General features: G+C 43.6%; 1 protein-coding gene across 4 annotated transcripts in view; it reads right to left on the reverse strand.

Annotated features, from left to right (window-relative positions):
- Positions 1-1,039: 1,039 nt before the first annotated feature.
- Positions 1,040-15,107, reverse strand: part of COL4A2 (collagen type IV alpha 2 chain) — a 146,038-nt gene continuing 131,970 nt past the window's right edge. For all 4 annotated transcript variants that reach the window (XM_088667107.1, XM_035110370.3, XM_088667109.1 and 1 more), the window contains 6 exons: positions 14,934-15,032; positions 13,980-14,126; positions 13,074-13,190; positions 9,749-9,940; positions 6,125-6,411; positions 1,040-2,964 (listed from right to left, as the gene is read on the reverse strand). In XM_088667107.1, coding sequence (XP_088523233.1) covers positions 2,710-2,964; positions 6,125-6,411; positions 9,749-9,940; positions 13,074-13,190; positions 13,980-14,126; positions 14,934-15,032 — 1,097 coding nt within the window. In that variant the 3' untranslated portion in view covers positions 1,040-2,709. The remainder of the gene's footprint in view (positions 2,965-6,124; positions 6,412-9,748; positions 9,941-13,073; positions 13,191-13,979; positions 14,127-14,933; positions 15,033-15,107) is intronic.

Genomic DNA, 15,107 nt, shown 5'->3' on the forward strand with positions numbered 1-15,107 from the left:
TACGTGGTTCCTGGAGCTGAACTGCCTAGGGGCGAAAAGCAGATCGTGCTTTTAAAAAATAATAATAATAGAAAGAGCTAAAGGCTAACGAGGGAAAGACGGTGTTGAAAGGAAGCAGCTCAGCAGCTGATTGTAAGAGATCGGGGAGGGAGATAAGGGACACTAGCTCCCTTCCTGGCCCCGGCCCCTTGCCCAGCCCTCCATTGTTGAATGTTCTGCAGATGGAGGATGTTTATTTCCCCAGCGACATGTGACTGGCTGATTAGATTATCTGTCTGGAAACTGTAGAAATGGATCCCTTTCCTAAAGAAGCTGCAGACCTGTGAGTTGAACCCCATAAAAACAGGATTTTTTCCCTTTGCAAAGTAAGCTCAACAACTTTGCGATGATCCTCAAAAATGGAGCTTTCCCCCTTTTAAAAGACAACTGAAGGTGGCCATGTTTAGGGAAGTTTTTAATGTTTGATGCTGTAATGTTTTTAATATTCGGTTGGAAGCCGCCCAGAGTGGCTGGGGAAACCCAGCCAGACAGGCAGGGTATAAATAATAACTTCTTCTTCTTCTTCTTCTTCTTCTTCTTCTTCTTCTTCTTCTTCTTCTTCTTCTTCTTCTTCTTCTTCTTCTTCTTCTTCTTCTCCTCCTCCTCCTCCTCCTCCTCCTCCTCCTCCTCCTCCTCCTCCTCCTCCTCCTCCTCCTCCTCCTCCTCCTCCTCCTTACCCTTATCTTTATCATTATATAAAGATACCAGTCTCCAACATCATTCAAAGGACATCAGACCCTGAGTAAGTGCCTGGAACCCCTGGAATATTGCACCACTTGGAGTTTGGCATGGTGTGCAACAATATTTACACACATAAACTAAATGTGCTCATTGGCAAAGTGTGAAAACAGCAGTAAAACCCCTATGGCTTGGTGGGTTTGGGAGTGCTAGACTTTCATGCTGAAATGCTTTCTTTTGCTAAACTCAGGCCTAGTATGTTTGTTTCATCATATGAGATTATTTATGGCTTAAATACTGCAATAAATCCAAACACAATAAATACAATTTTAAAATACAATCTTTTATTTATGATACAAAATCAAAACTCATTGATCACTATTTGTTCTGTAGGTCTTGCCAAATAATTGCCCAGAACCACAAATCAAATCATAGTCGTGTGGAAAGTGGTGCGTTCTAAGGTCTCTCCAGATGAGTGTTTTTTGCAGATGTGTTCTGCAACATATTGATGCAATATTATTAGTGAATTGGTACTGAACTGCTTATGCATCAGTCTGCTATATTAGTCTTGCTGTCTAGAGGGGGACTCTTGTGCTACAGCACAAACAAAGCGGAGTGAACACAAACACACACACGCCCAAACGTATGTGATAAGGAAAGCTACAGGATTTCTCAAGAAAGCTGTGGGACATTCACCTGTGGGAAATGAAGCAATATGTCCACCCTGGAACTTCTGTAGGCACAAATAGTACTGAAAGCAGAATGGTGTACAACTGCCTCAGTCATGAATGTGTAATAGACAGGATCTCTGTAGAGGCCCTAACTCTCCTTGGGTGGTGAAAATTGTGCCATTTGCAAAATTTGCTTCCCTTCCCTGTGGTTCCCATCTGCTTGCACCTGGGAGCAGTGGAGGAAAAGATTGGCAGCACAATCCTAAGCATTCAGAAGTCCCTCTTGGGTACAATGGGAGAGAGCATGTATGTTTTGAATTAAAGAATGATCCACTCCAGGGAAGGAGCTCAAAGGCACCTCCTGAGCCTTATGGTCACCTGGGAGCGGCAGCAATAAAGGCAACATTTTCTTATGTGTTCGGTGGCATGGCTGAAGAAAGCCTTGCTGGTATCTAACTTCCTGCAGCAATATTGAGGGACAACTAAACTCTCCGCTTGGTGCAGTGCATCTGTTGGTTGAGTTTTGGGCCTCAGTGAGCACAACATATATTTTATTTTATTTATACGTTATTCTTCCCAAAGCAGCTCAGGGCAGGCTACAACCCCACACTTGGTTAAATATGTCAAAATTTTTGGTGTGTTACCTGTCAAAAGCAACACTTATGTAGGTTCTGTAAGCTATAGAGACAATTATGCATATGAAGCAACATATTGTGTAATAAAAGCATTTAGGTGGAAAAATGTGGCCCTGAAATGAAGTTTCAACATAAATACAGCAAGTAGGTGCAGGTTTAAAGTTCTATTGATGTTGGTGGCTCTGAAACATGCTGGCTGAATTGTAGCCTGGCTGAATTGTAGCCAAAGTCCTACAGAGGCAGAGCGCAACTTCTATTTTCATCATTTTTATGTTCCAATATGGTACTTAAACTTCAGCTCTTTGAGCCAATTCCCATGTACGTTTGCACATCCATTTTAATGTATGGTTACTATTCAATGACTATGAGCTGTTTTCAGTGGTTAAGTATACAGTAAAAATGCATAAAATCCTTTTAGTGCTATAAATCAGACCTAGTGGTCAGCAAATGTGTTAGGGAATTATATCCTGTCAGTTATTCCAACCCTGAAAAGAACCTTTTTGCAACAATAAAAAGCTACTTAGAAAATGATGGGAATGAAAGCGGAACCAACTTGGTTGTAAACGCTTGCAGTGGTTTGTTCTATAGGATAAATGGCGATCAACTGATAGTTCAGTTTTTGAGGTAACAAAGTTAAAGCACCAACAAGATTTGTTCCTTGCCATTGCAAGATGACTTACTTTTTCTTACAAATTTTTCATACAGACTTGGCATCGGCTGATGTGTGATCGGATGAGTCCAGCCTTGAGTGTATCTGCTGAAGGGGAGTGTTGAAATTGATTGTCAATGGTGGTCAGCCAGAAACTGTATTTGTTTGCAAAGTAGTGGCAGGTTCCCTGAGCACCGTTGCATTCAATGAATGGTGTTGCTCGGAAGTCTTCCAAACAGCTACCTGGAGACACAAGTGACTGTCCGCCACCTTCGGCACCAGCTGCAGTGTGCTAGGAGAGAGCAGATAGGAGGCTCAAATACAAGGCAAGTAAATAATCTGTACTAGCACCATCATTGACTTGAATGTCCGGTTCCACAGGACTCTTTTTTGTCTCCTACACTTCTAACGTCAATATGAAACTGCTGAGTGAGAACAGACATTTAGAGGGAGGTGACACCACTATGCTAATGACACTCAGTACTATTTATCTTAATTGGAGTCAGGTAAAATGGTAGAAGTGCTGAATCTAGAATCAATAATGGACTGGATAAAAGCTGATAAAACGAAACCCAATCTAGAAAAAAATAAGAGATTATCTCAGTAGGTAGCCCATCTGGTCAGGGTACAATCTTCTCTCTTGCAACTTAATGATCAAAAGGTCACCAACAAAGGGGGGGACGACACACATCTGCACAAGCAAACTGCATCCGGACACATTTGCAGATACACTTTACCGAGGGAAATTCCTTCCAGTGCTTCTTGGAAAATCTACTTGAGACTACTCTGTGGGAACTGGAAGAGACGTAATTGCAAGACCTTTCTTCATTAAGTATTGAGATAAATTTTCCTTGATATACAGAATTATTAAAAATGAGTCAGATACCAATATACTTCAGCATTGTGAGAATCAGTGTGAGAAAGCTGTAAGATCTGGCCCTTCCTCCAGATGCTGACGTGGCAACAGCTTTCTGGCAGCTGAGGCTGGTGTGGCAGCTGTGCCTTGTACAGACCCAGGCCAGACTACTGCTATGAAAATTGGTCCAAAACGTATCACGTCATCTGATTGCTGGCAAAGCTCATGGTCCCCCGTTCAAGCAGCTTCCCTGTCTTCCTGTGTATTTCTGAGTGCAATTCAAGGAAATGTTCACAGTGCTAACTGTGCTCTCAAGCCAAAGAGGGCTTTCACACAAACACAGGAGATTTGGTGAGGCCCTTCTTCAGGTTTCTGAGATCTGATGCCAGAATCCAGGGATGGGTGAAAAGGCTGCTTGCCCAATGCTAGAAGAGGCCAGGCATGCCTTTCCTGTGTTTTTCCATTTACTGAAGACAGCAGCACTTTTTTTCCTACTGAGAACAAAGGGGACTGAAGTTCAATTCTCTGTTGCCTGGTGGAAAAATGCACTCCTAGAATTGTCTAAAATGAAAATAAATATAATTAAATTGCAAGGAACTGAGAAGATCTTCAAAGGAACCTCCAATGTTTGGTATTCCTTCCTGGCACCCAACTTCCTGCTAACAGAACAAAAGTGGACTCTGCTGTTCACCTGGATTCTGTCTGCAGAATGTAAGAACCTCTCCTTGATTTCTCACAGCACCAAAAATGGGTCGTCTCTGTAGTTGCAGATGTTTTTGCTCCCTAGCCAGCTGCGTTTGGATACGTCAATAGCAGAATTCTGAGTATGGGAAGGTATTGAATTGTACTGCTCCTGTTTTTATTCTCTGGTTTTTATTTGAATTTATTCAGATTTGTCTTGCTGTTCTGATTTTTATATGGTTTACTTTCTGCTATTATATATTTACATATCTTTTCTGAACGGACTTTCATAAGAGGCGAGTTATAAAAATAATTAAACAAGTAAAATAAGAATCAAAGTGGGTTGGGAAACTCCTATACTTTAGATGCACATAAAAGTTACTGAGTTACTAGGGAGAAATTGAGACGTTTGGTCTTGAGCATTTCCGCGTCAGCAAAATCTGGGAAATGCTAAGATAAATCATAACTCTGTAGCTGAAGTTCACTGTAGCCCTTGGAATATATGTACATGTGGCATTGCCCATTCCTTGTGATTTTGTTTGTACAGGGGGGTGGAAATGGGGGGGTCCAGGTCAAAGTTGTTGAGCTTTTTCAGGTAGGAGGTAAAATGTTGAGCTTTTTTTTAGGGGAGCCACAGTTGTTCAGCTTCTTTGGGGGAAGCCAATGATCTACCAGTGATCTACCGCAGATGTCCAATGATCTACCGGTAGATCACGATCTACCTGTTGGACATGCCTGCCCTAAAGGATGCCCTGACTACCGGACCAGTCCTTGTCGCGCCAAACTACGACCTGGAGTTCACGATCTTCACAGATGCATCGAATGCAGGGATCGGAGCCATACTGTGCCAACCGGGAGAGGGAGACACCTTACATTCAATAACATATGCCAGCAAAAAGTTGTCACCCAGGGAGAAGCACCTCTCCACGACTGAGGAGTGTTTTGCCATTGTCTGGTCCCTACAAAAGTTAAAGCTATACATCTGGGGCCAGAAATTTGTACTGTGCACTGATCATTCACCCTAGCTGTGGTTAAGGACTATGAGATCCAACAGAGCCAGTAAGACAAACATAGCGGTTGTGACAGCTAGAGTGAGAGACGGCTAGAACTGAGAGAGAAGAGTGTGAGAGTGTGAGATAGTGCCACATCTAGTTAAGGGCACAGATTTGAGAAACCGTTCTGAATATGTTTAAAACTCGTTGTTCTTCAATAAACTTTAATCTTCGTTGTTGACTTTACAACCTGACTGAGACTCAGTATTTCACCAGAAGAAACCTGGTTGGTGGCAGCGGAATAATAAAGCAGTAGTGTACAGGTCAATAGTCTGTGAAACAACCGGGGGCTCTGTACGAATGCCACAGTACATGATTTAAACATGTGATATCTTCTTGGACGCAAGCTATACTTAGCATTTTAGATAAGTTATCGTGCTTTGACCAATGATTCATTTGTCACATTCCTGTATATGTGGGTTGTGATCCATGCCATGAAAAGCAGCTCAGCACAAACCCAAAGGCACTCTCAATTACAGTAATATTTTTATCACCATAGGGGAACTTGGGTTCCCCTCTTGGCAATCAAATGGTTATATTTAGATGCCTCAGAGGCCACCAGCAACTTTGGGTTTCCAGTTTGGTTTTAACATTGCTATTGGTTTAATACTACTACTACTACTACTACTACTAATAATTTATTATTTCTACCCCGCCCATCTGGCTGAGTGAGAATTTATTTCTTCCCCTCGAACACTGAACATCTCTGTTCATGAAACACCCCCCTTCTCATTCCCGCTTGGAAGAGCTGCTTCTCGCTGTGCCAACTTTCAAAGTGCAGGGAAGGGAAGGCATGCATGAAGGCAGGACATAGTGATATATTTTAAAATCTTTGTTTCCCAATTAAGAAAACAAGCAAATACCATGAGGAAGGAATAGCCGATCCACAAACTGCGCCATCCTTCAGGACAGTGTGGAATATTGGCATCTTGGCTGTGAATGGCTATGGCAACAGCTGGAGCTTCACAGACGGAGCAGCGGCTGATATATGGCTGGATTTCGTCCTCTTGCACAGGCATCATTGGAAGAGGGGCTGTCGTTGAGAGCCAGTAAGACTTATCATTGCGACTTGCGTAATAGCAGACGTCCCCAGGATTGCAGTAAAGAAAAGGCATAGTGCTGAATCGAGTCAAACATGAACCAGCTAGACCTGAAAAAGTCAAACACAAACCTTCATTAGTTCTGGTTTTAGATAATACATTTATGGTTCTAGCCAAAGGCCATGACAAACTTGTAGCAATAGTTTTTGGCACCTGTCTTTCTCAAGAGACAATGGAGTGCACCTCTGGGAGTAAAGTCAAACCGCTGCATTGGCAGCACCAAACTGACCTCCCTTGGGAACAAGTCTGGGCAGTGTGTGTGGGGAGGTCCTGGGCTGCCCAGATGACAAGGCCTCACTGATGGGGTCCAAAGGAAAGCAGAGCAATATGTTTGGCACCAGCTTGGCTGCAGGAGTTGCCAGAAGGAGGCATACAAGGCACCATCCAATGGCCTTAGGGACTCCACTCTGGATTTTTGCAGGGTTTACTCTTTAGCCTTTTCTTCTCCCGAAGATATTGCACAAGGCAGCAGAGGGTTAGTATCAGAGTAGTCCTTCTAGATGGGCTCCCTTCCCAGATTGACAAGCCCCATCTGCCCCTCACTTTCCTCTACAGCATGTGCAGAAACCGCTTTCTTGACCATTGAACCAACTATTGGTCTTGTCTGCTCAATCCACTGGAGCCTGTCTTTGAATGCAGGGCAAGTCCCTAACTCACTGAGAGTTTGAGACGCATCAGGACTTCCAGTCTACCGCCAGTGCTGATTGGCGAGGAACCCTCAAGCTCTGAGGTTCCTGGCACTGTGAGGGAGGGGGGAGCCGCGAGAGCGTCGCGGACCCCCCGATTAAAAACCCAGATTGAACTTTCTGGGGACGCGAGAGCTCGGGTGCGCCCAAAAGTGACTCCTCCACTCCCCGGTAAGCTCTTTTAAGAGCCCCGAGAGCGAGCGGAGTGCAGAGTTGCAGCCGCCATTTTCGAGCAAATCGCTACCCTCACAGAGCGAAGCTCTGAGCCAGCAGCGGAGGAGTGGTGGATTTTTCCTAAAACAAAGGATTTGAAGACATTGGACACCATGGGTAAGGGAAATAAATTTTAAAAATTGTTAATTGAAAGGAATTGGCCATGAGAGGAGATTGAAAAAGGAAGTCGGTCTCCCCCATTGAGAGAACGGTGATGCAGTTAACTTGCCTGCAGCCGGAGAGTTTGTCAGAGGTTTAATAACTTCCAAGGATTGGACTTAAAACCTTCCCCCTGAGGCAGGGTAAAGGGGAGAAGGATTGATTACATTAAAATCCCTGTAATTTTTTTAAGTTGGACTGGGGGAAGTCCTCCGGGAACTGGAGTCTGGTCCCTAGAGGGATCAGCCAGCCGCCATTATGACATCACAATAGGAAGGAATTTGAGGCTCTTTGAGGCTGAGAACTGTTAACTTTGAAGAGAGCGCAAATATAAGGCTATGTACAAGAAGTTTGACAATGCTCTTTTCAGAAATGGACATAAGATTTTAAAAATATGAACAAGAATTAAAAATGAGAGTTGATAACCAGATCGGACGCAAACTTTGTTTCTGAGGTTTGGAAATACGAACAGCGCCACTTCCTGCATTGCAATATGTGCAGTTCCAATGGAATTTGAGACGAGCAGGATTCAGTAGACACAACATCATCTGGCTCTTTAGACTTTGTGGACTTTCAAAAACTTCTGGAACTGATTTTGGATGTGAGAGATGAATTGCGGCAGAATTATATACACAGTTGCAAAATAAGACAGAACTGTGTGGAAAGTGAAGGTGGATTGGTTTCAGTGGAGAATGAAGCAAAGCAAGATGAATAAGCACCAGCTGAGGACAATGTAAATGACTTTACAGAAGAGGAGGAAGATTCATCAGTCCTGGACAATATAATTGAACTTAAAAAAGAGGAGGAACCAGCATGGAATATTGTTCCTCCAGTGGGAGAGGGGGAACAAGACTTATGTTCAATTCAAGGAGTCCCCAAAGAAGAACCAGCATGGAATAATGTCCTCCCAGTGAGAGAGGGAGGGCAGGATCCATGCTGGGGCCTGAGCTCAAGTGGAATAAAAATTGAGATAGGGCTGAAAAGTGGAAACATAGCTGGATGGTACTGTGCTACAGTTATAAAATTGGGGGGGGGGCAGAGGGGAGAGTGGTGGATAGGTGGCGAAAGAGTGGAAATAGGGTGAGGAGCAACAATGGGTTATTTTCTGATTAATTAAGATGGTCCAAAACTGGAATGTTTTATGGAGCTGGTTGATGCATCTGGGAGATCTGGAGTCCAGGGGAGGGGGGGGGGGGGTAGAATTAGACAAATGTGGTTAAAGGTTATTCTGATAGAAGAAATAATATTTGAATGTATGGAAAAAATTTGGGGTATAAATTGTGATGCTAAAGGAAGAATTAGAGATGGCTAAAGGAAGAATTAGAGATGGATGGGAAAAGAAATTTAGATTTGGATTAATTAATGAATTATAGGTTGAGGATAGTTGATGTCCCCCCCCCCCTTTGTGTAGATTAGAATTGGTTGTGAGATAATGGAAAAATTGCGTTAGAATGATTTAAGATGATAAAGGAAAATTGCTTAATTTAGATTGAAAAATGGACCCAGTGGGGGGGGGAAATCGAGGAAGTCCACAATGTCAAGTTAATGTAAGAATGGATATGGGTTTTTTTCCTTCTTTTTCTATTTTGTTTATGTCATGTTGTCATTTTTTTTGCTCTTTGTTTCTGTTTTGCTCATTTTCTATTTTTGTGATTTTTTTGTATTGTGAAATGTTTGAAAATCAATAAATAGTTTTTGGGGGGTGGGGAAAGAGAGAGAGAGAGTTTGAGACGCATCGGCTCCCCTCACCTGGTTTAGGCAAAAGCATCTCCCCTGTCACCTGCTGACAGCTTCTAGGAGCCACAGGTGAGAGCTGAGTGCAGTTTGAGGATGAAAGGTAGGCAAAGTACCCCAGAAGGAGCATGATGTGTCCCTAGCAGAGGTACTACACCTCCCCCAACACCCCACACAATAGCTTTTGGATGCTGCTGGAGTCTTCAGAGCTTCTGGTGACGACGTCTAATTTGGGCTCCACTTTTTGCGTTTAATCATTATTTTAGGTGTGAAAGGTGTTTTTTTGTGTGTTTTTTTAATGCCAGATCCCTCCCTGATGGGCAAGGTACGTTGTGGCCAAATTTGTTACATTACGGTTCAGCAGTTACAGAGAAAGGCTCTACGCGCTCAATGCCTAATATATATAGATAAATTTATGCTTGTACCTAACATCTCAAAATAGCTTTTCTTCATCCACATATGTAATTTCTATTAGTTGCCTGGAAATTATTTGTTAGGTTTTAAATGCATGTTGTTGTTGTTGTTGTTGTTGTTGTTGTTGTTGTTGTTGTTGTTACAAAATCATGTGAAGAGTGCTCAGCTCCTAAATGCATACCTAGATCCTGATTGTGTGCCTTATCTTGTCCTTCAAAGTAGAGCAAGCTGTATCCACTCCAGAGTTTGCTCATGCCCACTGGACACATGGGCTCTTGATCCGCCTGGCTGTGCTTCACCAAAAGATATCCCATGTTGATGCTGCGGCCGGGCATACCTGGCAGCCCAGGAGTACCTGGGTCACCTGCTGCACCTGCAGAGAGGAAAAAGGAGCATAAATGTTGCAGGAAGTAAACTTCACTGCTTATGGAAAGAATTCCATAGGAACCTCTGTCTGCTCAGTGCTGAATAAACTAGGAGAAGAGGTTAGGTGTTCACAGCTACTAAGCTGAAGCCATTTTCACAGTGGCTCTGACATCCAAGGATGAGAGTGTTTGCTTTATGTGCATAAAAACCCTCCTCAGTGTCACCTGACATCATGTCGTCCTCTTCTACCCTTTTGTTTTTTTAAAAATAATTTTTATTAGTTTTATACAAACAAGACAAACAAAACATATAATGTAGACTCTGTCCCTTCCTTTTCCCTCCACCCACCAGTCCACTTCTGCCACCAGTAGAACCCGCGGGCGTTGAGAATCAAAGGGGTCCCTTGTAAGCTGGGTTTAACCTCCCCCCTCCCTCCTCCCCCCTCCTCCCCTCCCTGCCACTGAGAGGACAGGGATGGTGGAGCTCTGAGGTTTGGTTTCCCCCCCAGCTGTTTCTTCAGCACAACAATCAATTTAACAATACACAACAAAAAGAAAAAGAAAAAGAAAAAAGAGAAAAAAGAAAAATACAATAAAATATCCAGTTCTTATTTTGTTAACATTATAATTGTGACTTCCTCGACTCTCTTCCTCCTGGTTTTCCTAACTTCTTTAATTAATTATGGCGGGTTTTCTTTTCTAGTTCAAAATCTTATATCTTATAATATTAACTTAATCCTCCTCCTTCTTCATGCTGCCCCCCCACAAGTCCCCTCCTGCCACAAGAGTAACCTGCGGGACACCGCACTTCAAAGGATCCATTTTTTGTGTCTGGGTTTCCCTCCACCCCCTCCCCTCCCCTCCCCTCCCCTCAGAGCACCCCCTGCCACTAGGTGCCTCCGAACAAGGAGGGGAAGACAGGCGGCTCTCTACCCAAACACCTATCTAAACACAGAAATATTCATACTTATCTAAAATTTATTTCCTCAACCATTCTTCTTCCTCCCTCCAGAAAACTCTTAACCTTAAAGCTAAAAACACTCTCCTTCTCCTCTCCCACTGCCTTTTCCCCCAATTGGATCAGCATTTCCTTTAACAAGCCAAGATTTCAGAAACCGTTGTTTAGCAACCAAAAAAAGCCTTTTAACTAAAGTTGTCACCCCACACCAGTTCTTTCCCACTCCCAACTCCAGGCCCTTGTCCCCCCCTCCCCCTGCCTGTCCCATCCCTCAATAACACCACTCCACATTTCAGTCTCTCCAGGCTCCTCATTTCCGTTAATCTTCATTTCACTTTGGTTCTCATTGTCGGCCTCTTCTTCCTTTTCCAGTCCTTGTTTTACCTCGTCCAGAAGAAATTTTTTATGGTCCAAGTCATTTTCCTCAAATTGTTGCTCCTCACACCCAGTCTCAAAATCAAAATTATCCTCTGTGTCCTGGTCTTGAACCTCAATCTCCAAGGATGATGAATTAAAATGTTGCCGTTCCTTGTATATATCCTCCCATATTTGTAGATAGTTCAGCACAGCCTCCTGGAAAGCTCGAGAGTACTTTGTTTTCATTATTCTCTTAACCACAGGCAGGCAGAAGATAGGGGACAAAGGGTGCTGGAAAATTCCTTCCTACAACGTGGCCGCCTGCATCTTGGCTGGTCTTCTCCTTTGTCTTTAACTCCATCACAAATCCACTGAAATCATAATTCCAATAGCTTACTTCTGTCTCATCTTCACATAAATTTTGCCATCCACAGCCAATATAATGAATTTTCTTAATCTTTTGACAGCTTGACAGCTTTTGACAGCTGTCAAAACACTTTCCCCTTATTAATGCTGAGCCTCAAGGGGTGCCAGCGTCGGGAGCTGAGAAGGGTTAGAGAAGTCTTTCTTTCTCTCGGGTCCACAGTCCAGAAAACTTTTCCCCTTCGGCTTGGGAATATTTAATGCGCCTCCCGATTAGCCATTAGGAAGAGATCGACTTCCGTTTTTTAAAATCTCTCCCTATTTTCCAGATTAAATTTTTTAAAGTCCAAATGGAAATTTCACTTACTTTCTAAAAATCTTTTATTTTCTTGGAAGAATCCGCCGCTTGCCGGGTAAGGACTCGGAGCTTCGCTTCTAGGAGGTAAGATGTAACCCAAAATGGCTCCCGCGATTCCACTCCGCTGGCTCTCGATCGCTCTACTGAGCTCTCGGGCAGCGGAGGATTCGCAAAACGGAGCAGCCGCTGGGTGAATAAGTCACCGGGACGCTCTACCCGGTGTTTCTACGGGGAGTCCGCTCGCTCTGCGGACTTCCCCCCCCCTCCGCGAGGCCAGGGACTTCGGAGCGCGACGAACCGGAAGCCCCCTCTTCTACCCTTTTGGCCTGTAATGCTGGGTGCTGTGTGGCTGAATATTCTCATGCCAGTAGCTCTTATCATCTTCCAAGTTTTCCATATGCAGGGAGTTTAAGTGGGGAGCAGTAGCAGAATTACTCTTACTTTCCTGTCACAACTTTGAACTGAAGTGTGACAGTTTTGGCGGGGGAAGGGGGGGCTATATCTCCCACAGCTCCATGTCAACAAGTTACATTTTGATTTCATTCTACCCTGTTACCCTATCCAATTCTATTGCAAAGCACAAGAACTTCACTGCATGTATTGTGGTCTCCCATGCTGGAGTTGTCCCTAAATGAGGTTGACAACAAAGGAGTTCACCACTTTGTGTTTCTTTTCGGGGAGGGAATGGGAACTGTGAGCCAGGCACTGCAGGATAATCTGAAATGCATTTGTTTGGGGTTTATTCTTAAATCCAGGTACTTCTAAAGCTACAAACTGAAAATGGGTCCCCCGTTTGTTTAGGAGAGAAGGTGGGACCCCTCTTCCAAAATGATGCCCTGCTGCAACGACTACTAACAAAGTGAACTTTTTAAAAAATTTAGAATGACTGTTTCCCCCTCATATGGAAATAAATTTATGCAGATTTGGTTAACAATTAAGGCTGCAATCCAGTGCCACTTACCTGGGAATAACTTCTGAGTAAACATGCATAATATTATGCTGAAAACTCATATAATTTGTTGATGTAGATTTATTTTCAAGTGAGCGAAAACCCTAGTGGATAAGAAAGGGGGTGGGGGTGGGGAGTTCCAGGACCAGTACTTACCTTCCAAGCCCCCTGGGCCCTGCAGTCCTGTTCTCCCTTGGTCACCTCGGAAGCCTGGAGCTGCAGGTATCCCCCCTCTTCCTTGCAGCCCTTGCTTACCCATGGGGCCTCTAGAACCTTGAAAGTAAATTTAAACAGAATCATAATCCATACCATGTTGGATTAAAGATGTCAGAGGGAACAGAGTTCATTCAAGCTCTCTGAATACTAGATGTGCAGATATGAAGTCCAGACAGTCATGTTTTTATGAAGGAACAATGCAATGCGGCTTGCATGCAGAAATGGTTGAATAAGGATGGAAGAGGCACACATTATTTGAAGGAAGAGGAAACCATCCTATTGAGGCCTCTTTGTCATCAACAAGAGCAGTGCACTGAAGGCAAATACCTCTGACTGCAATTATGGCATACATGGTTTGAATGAGGGTGGAATTGCCTACAGATTTCAGTCTTATCAGGGACAGGGACAGGCGACATAGCTGTGCCAGAATGGGATCTGGAGAAATAAGAAAAGATTGAATGTGTTTTTTTTTGTCTAAAGCTCAGAAGGACAGGTCAGAAAGTACTGAGCATCATTTCTGAAGCTTGGCATGCCAGCAAAACAACACTAGCTTGAGTCATATGGGGGCAATGATCACATAATGGTTTTTCCCCTTCAGGGAAGTACTTCTGGAATGATTCCAAAGTGGCAGAAATATGAAACGTATTGGTACAGAGTTGTACATTCATGGGGAGTTTTCAGTTAGGTTCCCCAAAGTCACCAACTAAATTTCTGTGAGCCCCTGACCTGATTTGGAGAATCACTGCATGAGCCTTCTTCATTAAAATTCCAATTTATTGGGAGAAAATGTTATATGCAAAACAGGATTGGGCTCACTAAGGCCATTTTGCATATCCATGTTCCTACCTGGAGATCCTGGTGGGCCTTGAGGACCCATCTCACCCAACGTGCCAGGAAGCCCTCTGTTTCCAGGAGCACCGGAGATCCCTTGTTCTGAAACCAGTTTAGGAAGGACAGGAGGTGGTCCAGGGGAACCTGGAGGTCCCTGAAATCCTGAAAGTTAAAAATGCACAACAAAGTAACAGACAGAATATTCCACTTGCCTTGGCGCTCTTTCTCGTTAGTTGACCCAGGAGCTTATTGCTCATGTTCGAAAGCAGTGTTTGAAACTCCCATTGTTCTAGACGCATTTTGTGACAGGGAATTTCATCAGCGCAAGCAGTTTCTGAGCTCTGGGCGCAGTACTGTGCTAAGATTTCAGATTAAAACTGCAGAGTGGAAGGAAAGGAGGACCGTTTTCTGCCTCCTCACTTCCAGCTACTCTCTGAACACTGGAGAAGAGACCCTCTGAAGAATATTAGGGGGGTAGACCATGTGAAAAATGAACACAATACTTTAGCTGTAGTTCATTCATTTTCAGCTTTGTATTCTTGTTATAAAAAAGTATGCCTAGACATTCTGTTGTTGTGCCCATACCTTAGGTTTAAAGTGCCATTTAGCTCCTAGCTTTCATATCTCAGTTTCTAGCACTGGTTAGAAGCAGTGGTGGTGTCATGGCAGACTTAGACATGGAAGTCCAAGAAGTCCAGCAGAGTAAGTAGGAGGCCTTTAAACCAGAATCTATGTCAGGCTTCCTCAAACTCGGCCCTCCAGATGTTTTTGGCCTACACCTCCCATGATCCCTAGCTTTCAAATTCCCCTCTCATGTTTCACCTTCAAATTTCTGCTGAGATTTGTAGGAGAAATGTGGTGTGAGGTGAAAGCCCAGCGGTCTGTGCTGTGTTTTGGTCTATAAAATGCAATAGCTTTTGAAGATTTATAATAACTGCATGAACTGGCATAGTAGAAATAGTTACTCACCAGGAAATCCTCGGTCTCCTTTGGGTCCAGTGGGGCCAAAGTCACCAGGCATTCCCAATATGCCAACAAAGCCCATGACTCCTTGTTCCCCTTTATATCCTTCAAGGCAAAACAATGGTATGGTGTTACTGCATGTCTGCTTAATCTGTTTCGGTAGCTGCTCTTAATACTAGG

The sequence above is a fragment of the Zootoca vivipara genome, chromosome 3, assembly GCF_965207765.1.
Source record: "Zootoca vivipara chromosome 3, rZooViv2.hap1.1, whole genome shotgun sequence".
NCBI classification, from domain to species: domain Eukaryota; kingdom Metazoa; phylum Chordata; class Lepidosauria; order Squamata; family Lacertidae; genus Zootoca; species Zootoca vivipara.